General features: G+C 35.8%; 1 protein-coding gene across 3 annotated transcripts in view; it reads left to right on the top strand.

The window, feature by feature from the left end:
* The window catches only part of LOC150092382 (cytosolic phospholipase A2-like), a 341,574-nt gene that overhangs the window by 165,560 nt on the left and 151,934 nt on the right, over positions 1–24,080 (top strand). For all 3 annotated transcript variants that reach the window (XM_090415055.1, XM_090415056.1, XM_090415054.1), the window contains exon 11: positions 17,232–17,346. In XM_090415055.1, the coding sequence (XP_090271181.1) occupies positions 17,232–17,346 (115 nt within the window). The remainder of the gene's footprint in view (positions 1–17,231; positions 17,347–24,080) is intronic.

Here is a 24,080-nt window from a genome sequence, read left to right as displayed (position 1 = left end):
CTTTCCTTTATCAACTGCTCTTGTTGCTTTATTACTAAAGCAAGAGCATCCCTTAACAAATCCATGTTGACTCTCACAGATAACATTATCCTCATCTGCCCAAAGCTGTGTATGGTCTCTCACTAATTTCTCCAATATCTTAACAACTACTGATGAAACACAAACTGGTCTATAATTTGACACGTACAGTCTGCTATCACCCTTATGCAATGACACTATTTTATCCTTCTTCCACTACTTGACTACCTTTTCCTTGGCCAGACTTTCATTGAAAAGCTAGGTAAATGGAGCTGTAAGTTTTTAGCATATTCTCTCAAAATCCGTGGCAAAATTCCATCCAGGCCCACTGCTTTATTGACATCCAGAGTACTCAGTATTTGAAACACACTCCTGCTTGTACTCTTGCACTTCTAACCTCAAACCTGCAGTAGTCCTCTAGTATTAAAACCTACTTCTCCAGGATGAAATACCCTAATGAAGTGTTCTTTTAACAACTCCACTATGTCTTTGCATCAGTCACTCTATTCCCATTTTTATCCAACAATTTAATTCTTCCACAATCATTTCTCCTCCTACTGGCCACATAGCTAAAAAATTCCCTAGGATTTTCTTTGCATCTTAGTGCCAATCTCTTCTCATATTCCAGTTTTGTCTCTCTTGACTAGTCACTCTCCTGGCTGAGTCTTTCTTCATGCATCTGCTCTCCATTCTTCTCCTTATATCTCTGTTTAAATTGCAGTTCCTGTTTGATATTGTTTGTCATTCACTTTACACCAAATTGTGTCATGTTCTTCACTAGTAGTATACAGCTTACTATTGCTTCTAATAAATATTCTTTCACAATTTTCTAAGCATTAATGATATCCTGCCTTTCCAGTTCGTTCCTCCATGGAGCTTCCCCAAGTTGATATCTAAGACTATTATAATCACCTGTCTTATAATTTCACATACATTCCTCTCTCTTTGATACTCCTCCATGTTTATTCATCTTCCAAGTCAAAACCACATTGCTACTCTCCAACTTTGGGGGTGGGGTGCAGAATGCCATCTCAGTTATTATCAGCTCTTCTGATGCTATGACCAAATCCAAAACTCTTGAATCTCATGTTCCTTCTACTACATGTTGCTTAAGACATTTATCTCTCAAGAATTCTAGAAATTCCATTCCCTTATTACTACATGCAGTTTCCTCTTTCCAATTTATACTGCTGTAGTTAAAATCTCCCATAACTATCATTCCTCTTGCACTTGCCAAGCTCAACTGCCTAAACGTCTCTTGCTCCTCACCCTCTAAGCTCCCTGACTTGTAGCATATACCTCACTAAATATCCTGTTTTGCCCACCTCTGCTTCACACCTTTCAAAACCATTAGTGCTATTGCCCTCCAAATCCTTCGCTCTGAACATCAGTTATCACTTATCATAAGCAGTACTCCACTACCATGTTTTCCCTTCCTATTCTGTTCAAATATGCTGCAACCTGCTACTTCTGTTCCTGTTAGTATATCATCTTCCATCAACTACCATATTTGTCAGCGTATAAGACGCCCTTTTTTCTTTGAAAATAAGTCTGAAAAACAGGATGCGTCTTACACGCCGATACTCAGTTTTTTATTATGTACTTTCATTTCTGGAAATTTTCTCTTTTCTGAGTTACGCAATTCTTTCTTGCTTCCTTGCAGTGTGTGAGAGCATTCCAGTTACGTAGAGTTCAGTGGATACACATGTATCATTGATCACAGCTGTTAAATCACAGATATGCCGTTAAATTTTCTCTAAATTTCTTGGCAAATTATGGCTGAAAAACATCGGCATTGCTACAATATTGCATACAAACTATGTTGCGTAAGGAACATAGTTTGTATGCAATATTGCAGGGCTGCAGAAAGAGGCATTTCGGGCCACCCCAACTGAGAAAATGATAAGAACTTGGTGGAATCAGGAAGAGGATCTAAAAAAAGCAACTCACAGTAAACATAACCTATGAAGTGGAACTTCAAAATAGGCAGAATTGAATACTTGGATTTTAGACCACAGAAAAGCGGGACTTTCAGTGTCTACAAAAATGATTATTCATCAAACAAAAGCGATAGCCACTAACTGGATTAGAACTTGAACACCATGATGTTGAACTTTTACTGGATCAACATCATGGTGTTCAAGATTCATGAAGAGAGACCAGCTATGCATGCGGACTAAAACAAAAATATCACGAAAGATGCCAGCTGAATATGAAGAAAAAATTATTGAATTTCATTATGTTAATTCATTATAATAATCAGTGATAAAGTTTTTTCCCTAAGAAATGTGTACAAAAAAGGGGGTGCATCTTATACGCCGGCAAATACGGTACATCTCAGAGATCTCAGTAATCTTTGAACAGGCTAATGCTATCAGCACCAATAGTTCATCTTTTTTATTCTGGTTGTCCTGTCATTAGTATAAAGAACAAAAATGTCACTGTTTCTATACCTGTCATTATCCTCTCCAGACTTCACTGGATTCAGCATTAACCAATGTATTCCCCCTTCTCCCAAGCACCTGTTCCCACAAGAGGCTACCCTGCTACCATTCACCATGATAATTCTAATTTCCCTGCATTGATACAGTGACTCATTCAGAAAACAGCAATCTCTCTCCAGATGACTATGTCATTCAAATGCAAGTGGTCTCTCGCATACAGTTCCTTTCTGTCCTCAATTGCCTCCCAAGCATCCACGTACTTCAAGCCTCTCTTTTGATACATTCTTGCTATCATACCATTCATTATTAATGCACTTCTCCTCAGCTCTTCATTATCATACCTGGGCAACACACATGCTATCTTCCCTCTCTGAGTCTTCTTCCATACAACTTCCAGCACGAACCTCGGATCTTGCCACCCGATTCACACTGCCTCTCAAGTCATTTGTACCACTATCACAATCATCTCATCTACCCTTTCACCCTCCTTAATTGCCATAGCCACACTTTCTATTGTACCTCCAGGCATACACTCCTCGTGTATTCTATCTTGCACACCATGGATCATCGAGTTTCCATACATCACACCTCTTATCACTCCGTTTCTTCCTTGCTCACCTGCATCCCTCACTCTCTCTCTTTTCTAACACTTTCTTTCTTTGTTCCCCTACTTACCTGCTGTCCTGGCATCTTGCAATCCCTGGTTCCTGCACTCCCTTGCATTTTTCTCATTCTCATTCTCGTTCTCCTTCTGTTTCTATTCTCTCACTCCTACTCTGATTTGCTTTGCATTCATTGTCAGAGGTCTGTTCGCTTCTTTTCACTTAATCTCTTTCATGCTTTTCAGCTCATTTTTGAGACATTGCACCTCTCTCCTCTCTCTCTCTTTCTACAAGCTACCCATTCTCATCATTCTCTTGCTCATCATTCATCCTCCCAACTAAGACCATCTCCAAGAAGTTCACAATGATTCAATTTTTCCACACTCCCCACTTTTATTTTTTCATTTATATTCCACTCACTATCCTCACCCTCTATTCACATTACTCATCTCTCTAGGTCAGTATTCTCCTGCCTCTGTTATCGGTCTGTTATACTAATTTCCAACCTATAAAGCTCTTCCCATTTTCTATATTTTCCACATATATGCACTCTACGATCTCTCACTTGTCACATATTTAACCACCGGGACGAATACATGCCACAAGTAAGCACTGCACACCACAGAATCTCGTAGTATGCTATGCGAAATGTAGTCCTTAAATGGGGAAGGACTTGGTGATAAGCCATTAGTAGACTGAACTGCAACAGCTGCCATCATTCAAATAATGCATGAAGAACCACATACTCAGAACTACTACAACTATACTAAAATTTTGTTTTCAAGTAGAATTTTGCCAACTGAAAATTACTTTACATTGTGTTATTTAAAGTAGAAGACTCTAATAAAAATAGTGAAAACTTATCTTTTTCTTCTCTGCCTACCTCTGAATGTGTCCAACTCTGATCTCGCCCTCTTGGTAAGAATAAACCAGCAGCAATATGCAATATAAACAACAAAAAACTCCAATAACAGCAGTACTGAATGACACTTGTATCAAACTGAAAATATTAGCACAATTTGCGACAAAAAGCCACACTATACTTTTTTCCAGCACAGCTCAAATCCTATTGTGTATGTAAACAGGATTATTTATGCTGATATGATGAGATGTGATGTGATGTGCATCTTAGAATGTTTTCTAATGCGTTAAACTGTAATTATTATTTATCTATCTTTTCTTTTACTGCACACACACACATACATTTTGAACTAAGTTATATCTGAGACATTTGAAAATAATCTGAACAGATTGGCCATAACATAGAGGGATATTGCCCTGGTGAGTGACGTGAAAGGAGATCACTCCACCTTAGATGAAAAGGTAATTCTGTTGTTATAATAAATTTAGTTTTAATCCTTTATCCCAGTGTGAGCAAACAAAGTTTGCTCCTGAAAATATCTTGAGGACTGAGGTAAGGTAGTACAACACGGGCAACTCGCAGCAAAGGTGGATCAAGCTCCCAACTCCTTGTCTCAGTATCTCCCATGATGCACAGCACATCTCCTTGCAGACATGTATTACTGCTATGCATTAATGGGGGGGGGGGCACTACCCATATCGGTTTTGACCTTTATTGAGGTCTCATCAGTGGGAGCCAGGCCCAGAGTGGAGATACTAAGTCAGAAGCAATAGGAGAGGTCATCCTTACCTGTAGGAGTTGCCAAAAGGTGTGCCACCTTATTATTAAATTACTCTGGATTTAGAGAAAGATGTTGAAAGTTTATTTTTCACTTGGTTAGACTATAATAAATTTAGCTTAATCCTTTATCCAAGTGTGAGCAAACAAAGTTTGTGCCTGAAAATATCTTCAGACTGAGGTAAGGTTAAACAACACTGGGCAACTCGCAGCAAAGGTGAATCAAGCTCCTAACTCCTTGTCTCAGTATCGCACATAATGTGCAGCACATCACTTTGCTGTATACTGCTATGCATTAAAGGGGGGAGAGCACTACCCATACCGGTGTCGACCTTTATGGAGGTCTCATCAGTGGGAGCCAGGTCCAGAGTGGAGATACTAAGGCAGAAGCAATAGGAGAGGTCATCCTTACCTATAGGAGTTACCAAAAGGTATGCTACCTTATTATTAAATTACTCTGGATTTAGATAAAGATGTTGAAAGTTTATTTTTCACTTGGTTAGACTATAATAATTTTTTTTTTTTTAAATAACAAAACATGTGGTGAGATCATAATTAAAAGAAACACACATATTAACCACAGTGAAAATTATTTAATTGTAAATAGTTCATCCTAAGTATCTTAGGACATCATCAGTACAGTAGTTTAAACAATAATAAGAATAACATACAGTTAGGGCACATGATTACAATAGAATCTCATTAAATGTGCGTAACGTGATACAGAAGTTAATAAAAAAAAAACTAATAATAATTATTAACACAATTTTGTATGACAATTTCCCATACTTTGGGATAGTAAGAACGTCGTTGCGGTTTAAATTTGGTCTGTGTGGTAGGGCTTCGGAATTTTCTTTGTATAAACGTTCATGTTTATATAAAGATCTATGTAAAAGTTTAGACTTTTCCCAATGAATCCTATGGTTTGGATTTTCAATTCCGTGTTGAGAGAGGCCAGATTTCTGCGTTTTAAAAAGACGAATGTGGTCTTGATGTTCCGAGATGCATTTCTGAACAGACTTACCTGTCTGTCCAAAGTAAGACAATTTGCATGAGCATGGAATCTCATAAACACCAGGCAACATCAAAGGTGAGAGTTTGTCCTTAGGAGAAGATAACAAGTTGTAAATTTGGTTGATAGGTTTGTAAGTAGTGGCAAAATTGTATTTCTTCATAATTTTAGAAACACGTTCGGAGATGCCTTTGACGTAAGGTATGGGAATCCTATGGACTTCTTCATGTCTGATTTGATGTGTGGAAAAGTGACTGATGATTTTTTGAGTTGTTTTATGATTATATCCATTTAGGATGGCTGTATTTTTGATAACTTCTAATTCCTGGTTTAAAGATTCTTCAGAGGAGCAGAATTTGTGTGCTCTGGAAACTAGTGATTTCTGTCAGATATAGTTGAGTTGTTCAAGTTTGTTATTGCATCAGGTTACTTCACCTGGAAAGGTCAAATTTACAAGCAAGAAGAGGAAACAGCAATGGGATCTCCTTTATCACCAAACATAGCAAACTTGTTTCTAGAACACCTTGAGGAAAAAATATTCACCTTTGAACCCAAACCAAAAATTTGGTTCAGATATGTCAATGACATATTTGCAGTCTGGGATCATCCCGAACATGAATTACAATTGTTTCTAGATAAAATTAACCTTCTTCATCATTGCATCAACATTACGTTAGAAAAAGAATCTCCACAGGGTATCTCCTTTTTGGATTTACACATCCAAAGAAAAGAAGACGGTTCCATGGCCACGTCTGTCTTTCGCAAGCCTACATTCTCAGGTTGCTACATTCACAATTCTTCCACTCATCATCCATCTCAGAAATCTGGCATTATTAAATCACTAGTTTCCAGAGTACACAAATTCGGCTCCTCTGAAGAATCTTTAAACCAAGAATTAGAAGTAATCAAAAATACAGCCATCCTAAATGGATATAATCATAAAACAACTCAAAAAATCATCAGTCACTTTTCCACACATCAAACCAGACAGGAAGAAGTCCATAGGATTCCCATATCTTATGTCAAAGGCATCTCCGAACGTGTTTCTAAAATTATGAAGAAATACAATTTTGCCACTACTTACAAACCTATCAACCAAATTTACAACTTGTTATCTTCTCCTAAGGACAAACTCTCACCTTTGATGTTGCCTGGCGTTTATGAGATTCCATGCTCATGCAAATTGTCTTACTTTGGACAGACGGGTAGGTCTGTTCAGAAATGCATCTCGGAACATCAAGACCACGTTCGTCTTTTTAAACTGCAGAAGTCTGGTCTCTCTCAACACGGAATTGAAAATCCAAACCATGGGATTCATTGGGAAAAGTCTAAACTTTTACATAGATCTTTATATAAACATGAACGTTTATACAGAGAAAGTTCTGAAGCCCTACTACACAGACCAAATTTAAACCGCAACAATGTTCTTACTATCCCATAGTATGGGAAATTGTCATACAAAATTGTGTTAGATAATTATTATTAGTTTTTTTTTTTTTTTTTTTTTACTTCTGTATCACATTACACATGTTTAATGAGATTCTATATGTATGTTATTCCTATTATTATTTAAAATACTGTACTGATGATGTCCTAAACTTAGGATTAAATATTTACAATTAAATAATTTTCACTGTGGTTAATACGTGCGTTTCCTTTAATTATAATAAATTTAGTTTAATCCTTTATCCAAGTGTGAGCAAACAAAGTTTGCACCTGAAAATATCTTCAGGACTGAGGTAAGGTAATACAACACTGGGCAACTCTCAGGAAAGGTGGATCAAGCTCCCAACTCCTTGTCTCAATATCTCCCATAATGCACAGCCCATCTCCTTGCGGACATGTATACTGCTATGCATTAAGGGGTGGCCACTACCCATACCAGCTTCGACCTTTATTGAGGTCTCGTCAGTGGGAGCCAGGCCCACTTGGATAAAGGATTAAACGAAATTTATTATAGTCTAACCAAGTGAAAAATAAACTTTCAACATCATTCTCTAAATCCAGAGTAATTTAATAATAAGGTGGCACACCTTTTGGCAACTCCTATAGGTAAGGATGACCTCTCCTATTGCTTCTGCCTTAGTATCTCCACTCTGGGGCTCGCTCCCACTGACGAGACCTCAATAAAGGTTGAAACCGGTATGGGTAGTGCCCTCCTCCCCCTTAATGCATAGCAGTAGACATGTCTGCAAGGAGATGTGCTGTGCATTATGGGAGATGCTGAGACAAGGAGTTGGGAACTTGATCCACCTTTGCTGCCAGTTGTCCAGTGTTGTACTACCTTACCTCAGTCCTGAAGATATTTTCACGCACAAACTTTGTTTGCTCACACTTGGATAAAGGATTAAACTAAATTTATTATAGTCTAACCAAGTGAAAAATAAACTTTCAACAATTCTGTTGTTAAACAAGCTACTCAGAAGATAGTTTGGTTGTAATATGATTGTTTTCTTTTTTTCTTTTTTTTTTCATATTACTATACTTCGGGGAGTAGTGCTTTATTGTTATGGTAACAGATGTGGATCACCAAGTTGTCCACAACAAAGAAGCCATATCCATTTTAGAGGAGAGAGAGAAATGAGAACAGTCCAGCATCAAAATATTGTCAAAGCAACTAGAAGATGGCACTATTATTATTATTACGTGACACTTTCAGGGAGTCCAAAGACTCATCAAGGGAGAGAAATTGCTCCACAACTCTCTGCCACTCAATCCACCAACTACAGCAAACCTCATCATCTAAACCAACACCATCTACTGACCACCACCATGACTGTTATTTTCACAATTACAAACATCCATCCCCGTGGCGGGATTCGAACCTGCAGCCTTTTGGCTGGAGAGCAGATATGCTAACCACTTGGCCAACCAGGCCGGCAAATATCTACAACTGTTCCTTAAATTTACCTATAAATTTTATATTTCCACATTAAATAATCAGAATTAATTGGAACTCAGAGAGAGTGAGATGCAGCTATATCTTCAGTGAAGTCATGATGGAGAAACTATGTGAATGGTTGTGAGATCCTGTGTGGATATTTGTGAAAAGGGAAATTACATCAGAGGACACTATCCTTTCATTATCAAGAAGTTAGACCTCTTTAATCCTAGAATTGTATGTACTACCAAGCATCCATCACCTAATGTGTCATCTACCAAGTTCATTACACAGGAAAAAAAAGTGCTGCCCTCTCATAACATTGTTGTTATAAAAGCTTACAAAGGGATACAGCAGTATTAATGAATTTTTATTTATTTATTTTTTTTTTTTTTTGAGTATAACAGAACACTAAGTACCATGCTTTAAGATTGATCAACCTATACAGTTCTTTTGCCATGATCACAATAGTCAGTTTATTGAATTTAAAAATGTGTTGGACAAAATGCTCTCTCAGAATTCTTCTATGGAGAATCATCATGATACTTTTCTCTCTCCACACATTTATGAGCCAGATATATCTGTCTCCTCCTCTTCCTCACCTTAAGCGCTATAGGAGACACTATCAGCTCACCTACTTAATTTTTTCTCCAACTTCTTACACGAATTACTGGCCAAACTAGGTCGTATTATTATTATACGGACACCTCCATGGAGTCCGAAGACTCATCACAGGAGATGCAATCTATCATACTTCTCCTTGAACTCGTTAATGTACAAAGCACTTCCACTCGTTCACAACTCTCCAAGCAAAAAATCTAGTCGTTACACCCCTACTAACCACACCTTTATTCAGCTTCCGGGGATGACCCCTGGAAGTTGAATAAAGGTGTCCCAATATCACAGTAAAAATATTATCAAGATACTAAATGCTCTAAAAACATGAAAATCTACATTAATACACTATAATACACTAATTTTCTAAGGAAAAAGCACTATATATATATATATATGTATGTATGAAAATCTAATATAAAATTCTTATATAAAAATAATGCCAACTTTAAAGATAAAATTAGAGTGCTGAAACTACTTGGCACTGAAATGATGGTATCATTTGAGATAATTTCCCATTTCACAGATATTGGACATTACAGCTTCTTCATTAGGACTCCCCTCAGGATATAGCTCACTGACTCCTTGTTATTTCATGTGGAGAGATAAAATTAACAAAGAAATTCCATAGCTTTGAGTGTAGCTTTGTTTAGTAAATGATGTTTGCAATTTAATCAGATACTGAAGAAGAATAATACATTTTCTAGACAAGTTAAATTTCGTATACTGTCACATAAAATTCACTATTAAAAAGAAAAACAATAGCTTGTTTTTTGTAGGCACTTTGACAGTAACTAGAAACCTAAATAGATTTTTAAGCCTTTCAAATATTCTGTATTAAGTCTTCTTCACAGACAGATAGTTATATACCTCAGATCACCCGCTCATGTGGAATCTTCTTCTTTGAGTGCCATCTCCTATCGGAGGTCGCGACCACCTTGGCAAATTTTGAACAATTCTCAGCTATTCTGAGCAGTCTCTCAGAGTTCATACCAGTCCACTGTCTGATATCTGCCAGCCAAGATTTTCTTCGTCTTCCTTGTCCTCCTCTTCCATTTATCTTCCCTTTTATAATCAATTGAAGTCATGTGGAATAAAAAACTCAAATCAAGTGAGCTTGCGTTATTATTTTACTAATACCAGTTTACAGGAAAAATTAAATTTCATAACTGGTGCGATATAGAGATTAACAAGATGGAACACACAATGGGGTACTTTTACAAACCAGGATCATCTGAAGGAGACTGTGATGCATAGACAGGCATATCTTATGGATATAACAAGGCTATTATTATGAGTGATTTCAAGTATGGAGATATAGACTGGTGGGCAAAGAAAGTATTCATGTCGAGGAAAGGAGAATTTATAGAATTATATAGGGGTAACTGCCTAAGTAGCATGTGATGGAAGGGACTCAGTACGTTGGATATGGTAATAGTGTTCTGAGAATCTGTCTATAAATTAAATGAGTTGACGATTATGCCTCCATTCGGTGAGTGTAATCGTGTGGTCTTGACTTGAGAGGTGACAATGCATAGGAGAGTTCTAAGAAGGATAATATATGGAATTATAATTAACTGATAAAGAAGCTTGCCAAGGTGCCTTGGCATGGAAAACTGCAGAGCAGAGGAATCAGCAGTGCATGTGAAAGTCAGAGGATGTTTAAAAGAAATAAGCTAAATTCCCAGAGCTAGAAGAGAAAAAAAAAATTGCATGGGAGTTAAATGGATTAATAACACTTTAAAACTAGCACTGCATTAAAAAAAAAAAAAAAAAAAAAAATGTGTGAATCCAATATCATGAAAAGGGTGATGATGAACTTCAGGAACAGTAAGAGAAGGCTGCGGGGGGGGGGAGAGTGAATGCTATGGTGAAGAAGGCCAAATTGGATTATAAAATGAAGATAACTGAGTAAGCTAGAAGAAATTCAAGAAAATGTTATCACTATGTACATAGCAAGTAAAAAAGTAAAAAGAAGAATAACCATAGAAGAATATCCTTAGTGAATGCAGATTGTAGGAATGTGAGAGATCCACTAGAAATAGCCAAGTTGTTAAGTGTCCACTTCAGTAAGTACACATTCCAGTCAAACTTATTAGCTCTCTGAATGTTAAAGGAAGAGTAGAAATAATAGAAGTAGATGATCCAGAGGTTTACAAGAGATTGATTTAAATGTGACAGTAGTACTGGATGGGATTCCAGCACAGGCACTGAAGAAATGTGAACAATCCGATCCCTGGTTGTTCAACTTGAAACTTAACATATTATTACTAATGAGTGCAAGGAGAACATTAAGGATCAATGAGTGGAGCTAGAACTGATGCAGAAATTTTACCCCGATCTATGTATCTAGTGTGGTCATAACATGCACAGATTGGTCATCAAACTACCTCTCATTATGACAAAGATAAAACTCAGGTCTTTTTCAATTCAAGTTCACATTGTTCTAGTCATTTATTCACCTGCCATCATCATAATTCCTGTGATGATGCTATTATAATATGTCATTATAATAAATCGCTGTTTAAGAGATACTTGTGCCATGAAAGGTTTCTTCAGTTAACACGAAAAATCACAAGGGATAAGTTATAATATTTATTTAAGGCCATATATTTCAGCCTGAATATTACAGGCCATCATCAGTGACAGCAATAGTTAATTACAAATAAACATTACCATAAACAATAGATTGATCTACAAAAATAAAAGTCGAGTGATGTTATACACAATGCAATGCAATGGTATAACTGAGAAAATATTGATAATTCATTAGCTATTAAAAATAAATAAAAATAAAATAAAATTATTGTTGTGTGATGAAAATAAGACTTTCCCATATGTTACACAGAAAGAGGTAGTTGTTCAGATTTAAGTTTAGGCGATTAAGTAAGCCCTCAGTGCTATCTTTGAAAAAGCATTCAAATTTATACCAACATCCATGAAGTAAGAGTGTTTCAGACCATAGGATGTTATGGTTTATATTTATTCTTCACTGTGCCAAGCCAGATTTTTCAGATTTACTTGCTGATGTAAGATTAGTGTTCTTGTATTCTCTTTTCTGCAGAGCATCCAGTTTGTCTAAAGTAAGAAAGACAACAGTCACAAGGAACTTGGTACACATCAGAGAGCTAGAGGAGACCATTTATCTTTTGAAGATAGAAGACATGCCGATAATTTGTTGATAGGAAAAAAAAGTAGCCAATAAATTGTATTTCTTAAGAATTCTGGAAAAGAGTTATGAGATGTTAGAAAGGTAAGGAATTGAAACTCGATGTATTGTTTCATATATCGTTTGATGTTTAAGAGTTCCCTGTGTAATTGTTGAGGTGTAGAACAAATAGTATCAACATGTTGCTATAAAGTTTTTATAATTCCAGTCTTCTGTGATGGATGGTTAGCTGATTGCTGTTGAATGTAGTGGCTAGTGAAAGTATGCTTTTGATAAATGGAATTAATTAATTCCACTGATGGTGACAATTTGTTGTTTTTTTTTCCATTTCCATAGTGAATTTAATTCTTGGATGTAGATTGTTTATATTAGATTTAAAAAAAAAGTAGGTAACGTGTCTTCATTATGGGGCCAGATAGCAGAAACCTCATCTATATAATGAATCCAAAATGAAGGCTGAGGGTGTATGGATGAGTAAAGGATGTCTTTTAAATGTTCCAAATAAAAGTTAGCAAGTGCACAAGTCAACAAAATTAGTGTGGACCTCTCATTACAGTTCTTTCAACTTGACTGTAAAACTTATTCTAAGAAATAAAATATCCGGAGTGCATAACAAAGTCAAAATGTTTCTGAAAGTAGATGTAATGTATCCTCAAGAGAAATATTTGTGAGAGAAATTGTATATCATAGCTAACCATTATATCAGTTGGTTGTGGGGAAACATTTTTTACTTTATCTAAAAAATCAGAAGAATTTTTTGTAAATGAGTGGAAGTTGCCAATGTGAGCTTTCAATAGTTGCGCTAAAAATTTAACTATTTGGTAAGTAGGTGAATCTGTACAGTTGACAACTGGATGAAGAGAATTTTTTTTCTGTGGTTCTCCATCAAGGCTTACAACTTTACCTAGTAAAGAGTTCAGTTTTTCTGAGTTGTTTGGTAGTGGGATTGTAATCCAATTCTTGAATTAACAAACTGGATGCTCTGTAGAAAATAGGAATATAAGAACACCAATCTTACATTAACAAAATCTGAAAAATCTGGCATGGCACAGTACAGAATAGATACAAACCATAACATCTTATGGTTTGAAATACACTTACTTCATCAATATCAGTATAAATTTAAATGCTTTTTTTAAAGAGAGCAGTGAGGTCTTACTTAATCGTCTAAACTTAAATCTGAATGACTACCTATGTAACATATGGGAAAGTCTTATTTTCATCATGCATCAATTATTTTATTTTTATTTATTTATTTATTTATTTTTAATAACTAATGAATTATCAATATTTCCTCCATTATACCATTGTGTTGTTTTATGTATAACATCACGTGACTTTTACTTTTTCAGATCAATCCATTGTTCACGTTCTACTTTGTAATTAACTATTGTCACCACTGATGATGGCCTGTAATATTCAGACTGAAATATACGGTCTTAAATAAATAAATAATATGACATCCCTTGTGTTTTTCCATGTTAATTGAAGAAACCTGCTCATGGCACAAATATCTCAAACAACAATTAATAATCCTTCACAGGGAACAAATAACCAAGAAGACAGTAAAATGGGAAAATTATCAGTGTCACAAGGTAAGCTGTGAGCTAGGATTTCCTTTCTCAAAAATTGGCACAATCTCATGATTATTCATAACTAAACAAAGCTGAAGGAGTCGATCAAGTCCCTGGGTGCTCATAATATCTATTTCAACGCAAGCCTATCACTCATCTGCAATCAATTATGAGATGCTAAACATTAACTAGCTGTTAATATGCGTTTTATTTCTGATCTCCAGCGCCATTCATTTAATAAACACAACCGACATTTAGATCTTAAATTCAGTTACCTTGTAACAAAGCAGAGCACACCTCATACTGTTCCAGAAAATTGGGTAATAAACATCTCAGGATGCCCATTAACTGAAAGTGAAACCTTTTATTCTTTCAAGAGGACATTATTTCTCCATAGTTCCTAATAGGATATCTTACTCAAATTTCCTATTCAACATTGAATGGAACTCAATTCCTCTATCTAGTGAGAATGCTAATAAACTTTGTTTGGCAGTTTTATCTGTCCTACTAAAATTCAAGCTTCCACCTACAAACATCACTTTAGCTGAAATGAAAGTGTTACACTCTTAATGTGCAACAGTCATCTCGTTATTACAGTCTGACAAAGGGAACGCTACTATTAGTATGGTATTCTGCTAAATATAAAAGAAAAGTTGCTCTTTTATTACAGGATTGATCAGTGCACCAAGAATTGGATTATAATCCTACTAACAGACAAATCAGAAAACTGAACTCTTTACTAGATGAAGTTGTAATTCTCGACACCATAGATAAACTTATTTTTCTAGAACTCCTAGGTTCTATGGTTTACCCAAGATACATAAGAAAGATGTTGAGAGTTTCGCCTGATACTTTCAGGTGCAAAATTTGTTTGCTCACACTTGGATAAAGGATTAAACTAAACTTATTATACATAAGAAAGACATTCCTCTTCATCCAGTTGTCGACTGCATAGATTCACCTACTTACCGAATAGCCAAATTTTAGCACACCTATTGAAAACTTAGATTGGCAACTCCTGTTCATTTATAAAAAAAATTCTTCCGATTTTCTATATAAAGTAAAAAATGTTTTCCTAGAATCCACTAATAGAATCCACTGATATCAAAGCTAATCACTAATGGTTAGCTTTGATATAGAATCTCTCTCTTCACAAATATTCTACATCTACTTTCAGAAGCATTTCCACAAGATATAGTGAAATTATTTGACTTTGTTATGCACCCTGGATATTTTATTTCTCAGAATAAGTTTTATAGGCCTGAAAAGATCTGATAAACATCTAGAACAAAAATGATATTAAAGCAACTGATATAACCACAAGAAAGAGCATATCTGAAAACCCTTTAATACCCATGTTTCATCAAATTGTAATAATTTGTTCTCTTCCTTGTGGGTTTATAAGAAGACATGTCAGAGGTTTTAAAAAAATTCAAAGACACGGAGGTGTGGGCCTTCATCAAGTTTTTCATGCTGAAAGAAAAGTCTGCAATTGAGATTCACCAAACTTTGCTTGAGACTTTAGGGAACTGTGCCCCAGCATATTCAACAGTTGCCAGATGGGTGGCCAAGTTTAACTGGGCATCCTGAGGCAACAGATGCCCACAGCGATCACACCTGAAAACATCGATGCAGTGTACATCATGATCCTTGATGATAGATGAATACCAGCCAAAAACATTGCAAAGACTCTGGGAATATCCAGGGAATGAGTTGGGGTCATTATCCACCAACATCTGGACATGCAGAAGCTCTCAGCAAAGTGCATTCTCAAATGTTTGCCAATCAAAATAGAAAGAGAGAGAGAGAGAAAGTGACTGTTAATGAAACATGGCTTCATCACTATGACCCAGAGACCAAACAACAGTCAATAGAGTGGAGACACAAAGGTTTCTCACAGCCAAAGAAGTTCCGAACCCAAAAGTCAGCAGGGAAGGCTCTTGCCATTGTCTTTTGGGATATGAATGGTGTAATCTTTACCAAGTACCTCCAAAAAAAAAGGTGAAACTGTTTCAGCAGCAGTTTATTCAACATAAAGGAAGGATATAAAGGAGGTACTGAAGGAAAAACACCACGGGAAACTGAGCAGAGGCATGTTACTTTTGCAGGACACTGCACCGCTGACACTGCTCATGAAACCAAACAGATAATACACAACTGGGCTTTCGATGTCTGCCTCATCCACCCTATTCACCAGACCTGGCCACATGTGACTGTTTCCTGTTCCCAAATTTAAAGAAACACTTGAAAGGAACAAAATTATCACAGATGATGATGAAGCTTCTGAGGACTGGTTTGTGCAACAAGGGAAAGACTTTATTCTCAGAGGACTGCAAACAATACAGCAGCATTCTAACAAGCATATAACACTTCGTGGGGAAATATGTGGAAAAATGTGTAAGTTACATGGTTCTATCTCAATTCCTTCATTTGCTTTACCAAAAATCATTTGCTTAACCAGATTTTTTAAGTTAACCAAATTTTTTTATACTGGTTTTATACCGGTTTTTGTTGTTTTTTTCTGTAAATGGATAGCTAATAATTCATAATTTGGTTTCAATGTAATCATTAAACTTCCCTGTAAATTAAAAAAAAATTGTCTACCTTCCTTGCTAAAATAGTAACTAAGAAGCAAGTTGAATACTAAAGCTACTTGAGAGTTCTTTTCTTACTTTCTCTTAGTTATTCTATTCTGTTAATGCTTATTCCAAAATAGGTTAATAAATCCTTACCATAAAGTAAAGTTTCATTAGATCAATCAGTACTACTACTATAACAAGAAGTTGGTTAATAGGAGAAAAAGGGGAGGGATATGATAGAAACATTTAAGTTGCTTAAAGGATTTTATAGGATAGATGCAGGGGAAATGTTTCAGCAATTAACTAGAGAGACCAGAACAAGAGGTCATCCCTGGAACTTGAATAAGGGTGTGGTCAGTAGGGGTGTGAGGACTAGATTTTTGGCTTAGAGAGTGGTGAAGGTTATCAGTGGAATGGGTTGCCAGAGTCAGTTGTGAGTGCTTTGTATGTTAATGGGTTCAAGGAGAGGTATGATAGATTGTGTGGATAGATTGGGTCTCCCGTGATGAGTCTTCGGACTGCATGGAGGTGCACGTATAAAAATAATATGGAAGATACTCAAAAAAAAAAAAAAAAGCAGAGCTAATCGTTCTTTGTGAACAAAATTATTTTATCTTAAGGGACAGTGCATGCACCCTTTTTCTATTATTATTTACTATTATTATTATTATTTACTAAACTCCCTATTAATATTTTAGAGAACTCAAAGCCGTCTCTCTGATCAACAAATAAAGGTGGATAGTGGCAGTGTTCCAATGCCTCTATATACATGTCTTCATGTGAAGGGTAATGTCTCAGCTAGAGTATTTCAAGGTATGAGTATCTTGAGCATCCATTCTGTTATTTTTTTTTTCTTTTACTGCAATATTATCCATTTTATTTTAATGGGGAAGGGGACTATATATGCATGTAATTTAAGTATGTTCTCTCCTTCCATGCTTTATTAACATTAAGTATAACAAATTGGATTAGCTACTGTATTATACTTAATTATTTATTATCTTAATCAAAAGGAAAGATTAATAAATATTCATCATTATTTTATACCATGTTTCTGACAAATTTACAATCCTTCACTTGAGCCCTTTGAAACTTTTTTAAAAGCTTCAAAATGCAAAATTGTTTGCCTGTTTAGTATAAAATAACAATGGATATTTTTATCATTACTTTTAAAAAGGTCCAATGCCAAGTTATAGATATTTAGGCTCACTTTCTAACAAATTACTATTCTGTGCGCTTTCTTTTGCCCTTTATAAAAAGGTTGCTAGTTTCTTTTCTGGATTCTGACTGCAGGTCATTGCTGATGGCATTCTCCTACAGCCTTGGGAAACTATTTTCAGTGAAGTTCTCAAAGACTGTATTCTTTTACCTGTCCTCTTTCTCTTGTACATCAATGCTCTTTTATCACTGTCAGATTGTTTTGCTGACAACAGAACACTTCATTCGATAAACTAGTGATCAAGCATTTCAGAATTTATGATCATCCATAACAGTGCTTATATATACTAATCTCCTTGCCATTCTTCAATGCAGTGAGGGTAGTCTAGTCCACTTCAGTTCACTCAAAACACAGTTCTGTCTTTCTTGCCTAAGATCTCACTTTACCTCTTCTGACTGTGAATAATACACGTCTTCAAACAAGATCAGATATTTCTCTCTCTCCATCCTCCTGGTCTGCATTTACCTTTGGACTGTCATGACACAAGCATATCACTTATATAGCTTACACAACCTCTAAAAAACTTGTCATCCTCTTATGCATTTCTAGGCATTACTCCACCTCTTTCCTCCATACAGCTGCTAAGTTTATATACAAATTCACCGTGCTTTAAAATTCCTTTCTACATATCAAATATGAAATAAAATCCTCTTAAATCCTTGATGCTGTACAGAACAAGAAAATTCCACTAATTAATGATCTGTTTCTTAACATGCTTACTCCAGTTTCTATTACACAGTGTTTCTGCCCTATACCTTTTCTCAATTCATCTGGTTTCATCTAATTTAAACCTATTAATATGCAGGTATCAGTTGGTCTGTACCCATACTCACTCCAGCTTCAAACACACTGAACTAGTTTACTGTCTTCCTCTTTCATCCTATCCTTCTGCCTTTATTTTAAGGAGAAATCCTTTCTCATGCTGTGCTCGTAAAGAATTATAATCTGCAGCCGTGTAAGATGAATGTCTGGGATTTCTTCTCAGTCATACTATCTAACTAACACAGTACTAAATTATTGTGCTAGAAGTCCTGCAACATTTATTATATGGAATTTAAAAAAAAAATGGAAAGAAAAAGAAAACAGACTCAAAAATAACAAACTACATGCTTTTTCACAATGGATGTCTCTTGTATATCAGATTTCAGGCACACATTCTCTTAGCATAAGTAATTTCCAGTCTGTTTCTTTTTATACAAGGAAGAAAAGGAAAATGAGCCCTCATTTTATTTCAATCTTTTGTGTGTAATTTCTCGAACCAATAGTATAGGACAGATGAAAAAGGGAATTCTATGTATAGTAAAATGTTCTTCCTCTCCCTTTCTCTGTTGGAGGTCAGTCCACATAGGATGCACTCAAGATCCTATCTTCTGTGAATTTTTAGTTTCTTATTAGTGTTTGCAGTTAGTCTGTCTATTGACTTTGCTGAATTTTTCTGAAAGGCCAAAAAAGATGTATGTTGAATCATTATTCCCTCAAGATACCCACTGTCATCTGCATATGCTAATACTTATTTTTGACTTCCTGTATAAAGGCACTAGAACCAACACAGACAGCAAGTACTTAGAGAGTAGCATTGTTTAACTCCTTTTTTGGATTTTGACTGATCTCACAAAAACCCTTTGACTAGCTGAATTAGTATAGGTCTTTTGATGATGGATTGCAGACCTTTCTTAGAATGTAAAATAGAAAGGATTACTTTACATTGTCAAATGCTCAACTCAGATCCACCAAGAGTGTTGCTATTTTTTTTTGTACCCACCAGATGGAATATATGACATAGTAAAAACAGAATAAACTATACTGATAAGCCTGAAAATCTTTATATTTGCATACTTTTGATTATGTATCTCATTCCTGTTTCAAGGTTGTTGTTGATGATGAAAAAAAGAGATCTTATAGTCAGTATTAGGTAAAGTATTAGGCTTTCATTTGTTGAGTAAAGATAGCATCTTGATTGGATTCTAGAATGAATATGGTGTAGATAGCTACAAATTTGCTTAGTATGTGACACCTGTAAAGAGAAGGGAATTAAAGAGTCTAACAAGCATGGGAAAAATGAAATCCCAGGCCTTGCAATAATGTTCCTTTCCTAGACTATCTCATTCGGGGATCTCCTTGTCTGGCATTCTATATAGGCTGTAGCAACATCAGCTGTTTAATGGGTTTGTCACACCTGTTTTAGTATGAACAGTAATATTTTAAGATTTGCAATTTTCCACAGTGCCAATGTCTTCAAATTGATGTTGATAGTGTATCTGAAATTATTATCATCATCAGACCTACATGACATGAATAAAATCATTGTGGAAGGAATAAAATCATTCGTTTTTTCATTGTGGCTTAACAATGAAAAAACTAATTTATAATTTCAAAATTATTTTTATATTTCAACATAATCTCCCTTCTCCCTTAAGACTAATACATTTATTCCAGCGATGCTCCATCGCCATTATCCCATCCCTGTAGTGGTTCTCAGTAAGACCTACAAAATACCACTCTACAGCTGCAATCACCTCTTGATACGGAAAAAAAAAAAAAAATGCTGACCAGCGAGGAAGAGTTTTAGTTTTGGGAAGAAATAGAAGTCAGAGGGAGCCAAATCTGGGGAATAGGGTGGATATTCTGCCCCATTATTGTTTTACCCTTTTCAAGATAATTAATAAACTTTAGCATCCCAAAACACCTATACCATGACCTTTCCTGCTGATGGAACCAACTTTGTCTTGTTTGGTGCATTTTTGATCTGCTGTGAGCAAGCATGGTGCCCATCTTGTGCAAAACTTTTTCATTTGCAATTCTTCATGCAAAATATATCCTACATGTTCTTTGAAATGCCTATAGTCTCAGCAATTTCATGCACTTTGACTCGCCGGTCATCCAGTACCATATCGTGTACTTGATCAATGATTTCTGGTGGTGTTATACTTTTTGGACGTCCTTCACATGGATCATCTTGAAGGCTGGTATGGCCACGTTTAAACTCAGTAGTCCATTTCTTAATTGTCGAAAACGAAGAAGAGTGCCCATAAACTTTTATGAACTTCAAATGAATTTCTTTTGCCTTTAAACCTTTTTTTTACAAAGAATTTTATTTCTTTTTGCCTTTAAACCTTTTTTTTACAAAGAATTTTATAACTGCACGATACTCAATTTTATCCATTTCAAGGGATACAGACAACACTTTTGCTTCAGACAGCTGTATAAAACAAACTACTTGACAGAATGACTTGCAATTTCACATGGATGCTTATGACAGATGTACCAACTTAGAAAAAAAATCTTGTCGATAGTATTCCCATCTATGGTCGAGGCCGAGAACTTTTCAGACCACCCTCATAAAACTCAACATATCACTGCAGAGTTTGGTGGATAGAAGAAGAATAGGTGATATGATTGAGACTTTTAAACTGTTGAGAGTGGTTACAGGGTTGACACTGGGGAGTTCTTTCGCTTGGTTGAACAGTGGGAAGGAGTCATGACAAGGGGGCCATCCCTGGAAGTTACAAAAGGAAACTGTGAGAAAGAGGGTGAGGAGTGGTTTCTTTGCATGGAGGGTGATTTGCATTTTCTTTGCATGGAGGGTGATATGATTGAGACTTTTAAACTGTTGAGAGTGGTTACAGGGTTGACACTGGGGAGTTCTTTCGCTTGGTTGAACAGTGGGAAGGAGTCATGACAAGGGGGCCATCCCTGGAAGTTACAAAAGGAAACTGTGAGAAAGAGGGTGAGGAGTGGTTTCTTTGCATGGAGGGTGGTTGAACTATGGAATGCATTGCCTGATGGAGTGGTGAGAGCAAGTACAGTCAATGAGTTTAAGGAGTGGTATGATAGACTTTGTGTTTCTTAGGGGGGGGGGGGGGGACCTCCCCTCTATGAGTCTTGATAGATTGTGTTTCTTAGGAAGGACCTCCCACAATGAGTCTTTTGACTCCATGGAGGCCTGAATAATAATAATAATAATATTCACCATCTCTGCATTTGCCACATTCTCAGACAATGAATTCCCATCACCTGCCACTCTCTATATAAAAAAACCTACTTCTCAACTCATATCTTTTAGGAAAGTCCTCTTCCCCTCATCTCCCTTATTCTATGAAAAATCTCATCCACATTAATATGGTATTCATCACTTACCATCTTACATGTGTCAGTCATATCTGCTTCCTTCTCCTATCCACTAAATTCTGCAAGCTGTATTTCCTCAATCTGTCTTCCTACTCAACATTCCAACGATTAAAAACAGCCTTAGTCAATCTTAAGACACTTTCCAATATCTCTTCATTCATTTAAAAATGAGGTAACATAATCCATATGAGATTCAAAGGCATATACAATGGAACCATAATAACATCCTTCCTTACTTCTACACATGTGTCCTCTGCATCATTGCCATCATCCCTGGATCCCTCATTTCCTCCACTTCACTAATATTCTCAACCAGTTATATACTCTGCATTCCATTTTTGCCTAAATTTTAAAGCCTTACATTTTGCAACATTGAACTTACAACATGCTCATTGCTCATTCACCCAATCTATTTAAGTCCTCTTGCACAACCACAATATTTGCTCTACTCCTCACAATTCTTCCCAACCCTACATAATCTGTAAACAGCTGCATATTGTCATTCAGAAACCTTTTCCAATATCAGTAACATACAAGTTTAATACTAGTGGACTTTTTTGGGGCACATCACTAGTGACTTTCCTCTTCCTGGAAATTGCCCCCCCCCCCCAACACAACTTGCTTAATACCTATCTGACATGTAATTGCCAACCCAGAACACTAATTTGTTATCTGTTCCAATTTAATTATGAGGCTGTTATGTGGTAATGTATCAAAAGTCTTTGCAAAATCTAAATATACTGTTGTGTATGCATCTTGGTCCATTGTATTTGTCACCTTGTAATAATAAGTAAGTAGATTGCGAAAATACAATCTTTTTTTTTTTTTTTGCTCTCTATCAAAGACAATGTTGCTATTGTGAACCCAATTCTGAATCCTGATCCTTGTTTATCTCTCCAGCACTTTAACCACAACTCCAACTCCAGACACTCAGATAATTCAAAGCCTTAGTCAATTTTGTGCTCTTTTTGCCCTTTTGGAACTTAGTCAACAAACAAAACTCATGTTTAAAAAAGATACATCAAAGCTTTTGTTAACTCCCTAGCTGCTGACTCTCTCCTCCACATTTCCCACTGCACTGAAGTTCTGAATGATGTTACCACGAGGATGAAATATAAATGGTTCATCTAATATCTCAGTTTTATCCTCTGTAGTGGTTATCATTTTACCATTTTCATCGATTAATGTCATTATAATTAATGCTAGACCTCATAAAGTGATAAATTGCAACTGTGTCAAGAAACTTAAACACAGACTACATAAAGTGACAGAAAGTGGAGAATGCTGAAGATTGTGCATTCCTTCCACTGTGCATCAGCTACTACTCTCATCCAGGAGAACAGTGTGTGCTGTTGTCTAAATTTTTTGGAGTGCAAGAATACAGAGTTTGTTGTATAATAAAACCTGTGAAGCATTCATGACTAAACATACACACATAACCACAGTAATAAGATTTTTAAATAACTAAATATTTCGTCCTATCATAAGACATTGTCAGTACAGTTAATTCAAACAATACTAGGAATCAGATACAGTTAGGGTTCATGCTTACATTGGAATCCCTCTATGTGTGCAGTAGCATGTTATAGAATTAAATTAAAATATATCTGGAGAAAAAAAAAAAAACATTACATTAAAATGAGATAATATATATAAATTATTTTACATTCCTTTACATTAAATTATTCCAATGGATCCTATAGTTGGGGTTTTCAATTCCATGTTGTACAAGGCCAGATTTCTGCAGGAACATCAAGACCATATCCATCTTATCAAACCACAGAAATCTGACCTCGCACAACACGGAATTGAAAACCCAAACTATAGGATCCATTGGAGAAAGACCAAACCTCTACATAGATCTTTATATAAACATGAACTTTATATAAAGAAAGTGCTGAAGCCCTATGTCACAGATCCAATTTGAACCGTAATGACGTTCTTACTATCCCTAAAGTCTGGGAAATTGTCATCCTAAATTGTGTAAAATAATTTATATGTGTTATTTCATTTTAATGTAATCTTTTTTTTTTTTTTTTTTTCAGATATATTTTAATTTAATTCTATAACACACTACTGCATGCATAGAGGGATTCCATTATAAGCATAAGCCCATATAAGCCCTAACTGTATGTGATTCCTGGTAATGTTTGAATTAAACTGACGATATCCTATGATACTTAGGATGAAATATTTACTT

Source organism: Typopeltis vanoorti, chromosome 26 (assembly GCF_054136105.1).
Source record: "Typopeltis vanoorti isolate ZY-2024b chromosome 26, IOZ_Tvanoo_1.0, whole genome shotgun sequence".
In the NCBI taxonomy this organism is placed as follows: Eukaryota; Metazoa; Arthropoda; class Arachnida; order Uropygi; family Thelyphonidae; genus Typopeltis; species Typopeltis vanoorti.
The sequence above is the reverse complement of the archived record's forward strand: the minus strand, read 5'-3'. Positions and strand labels throughout refer to the sequence as shown.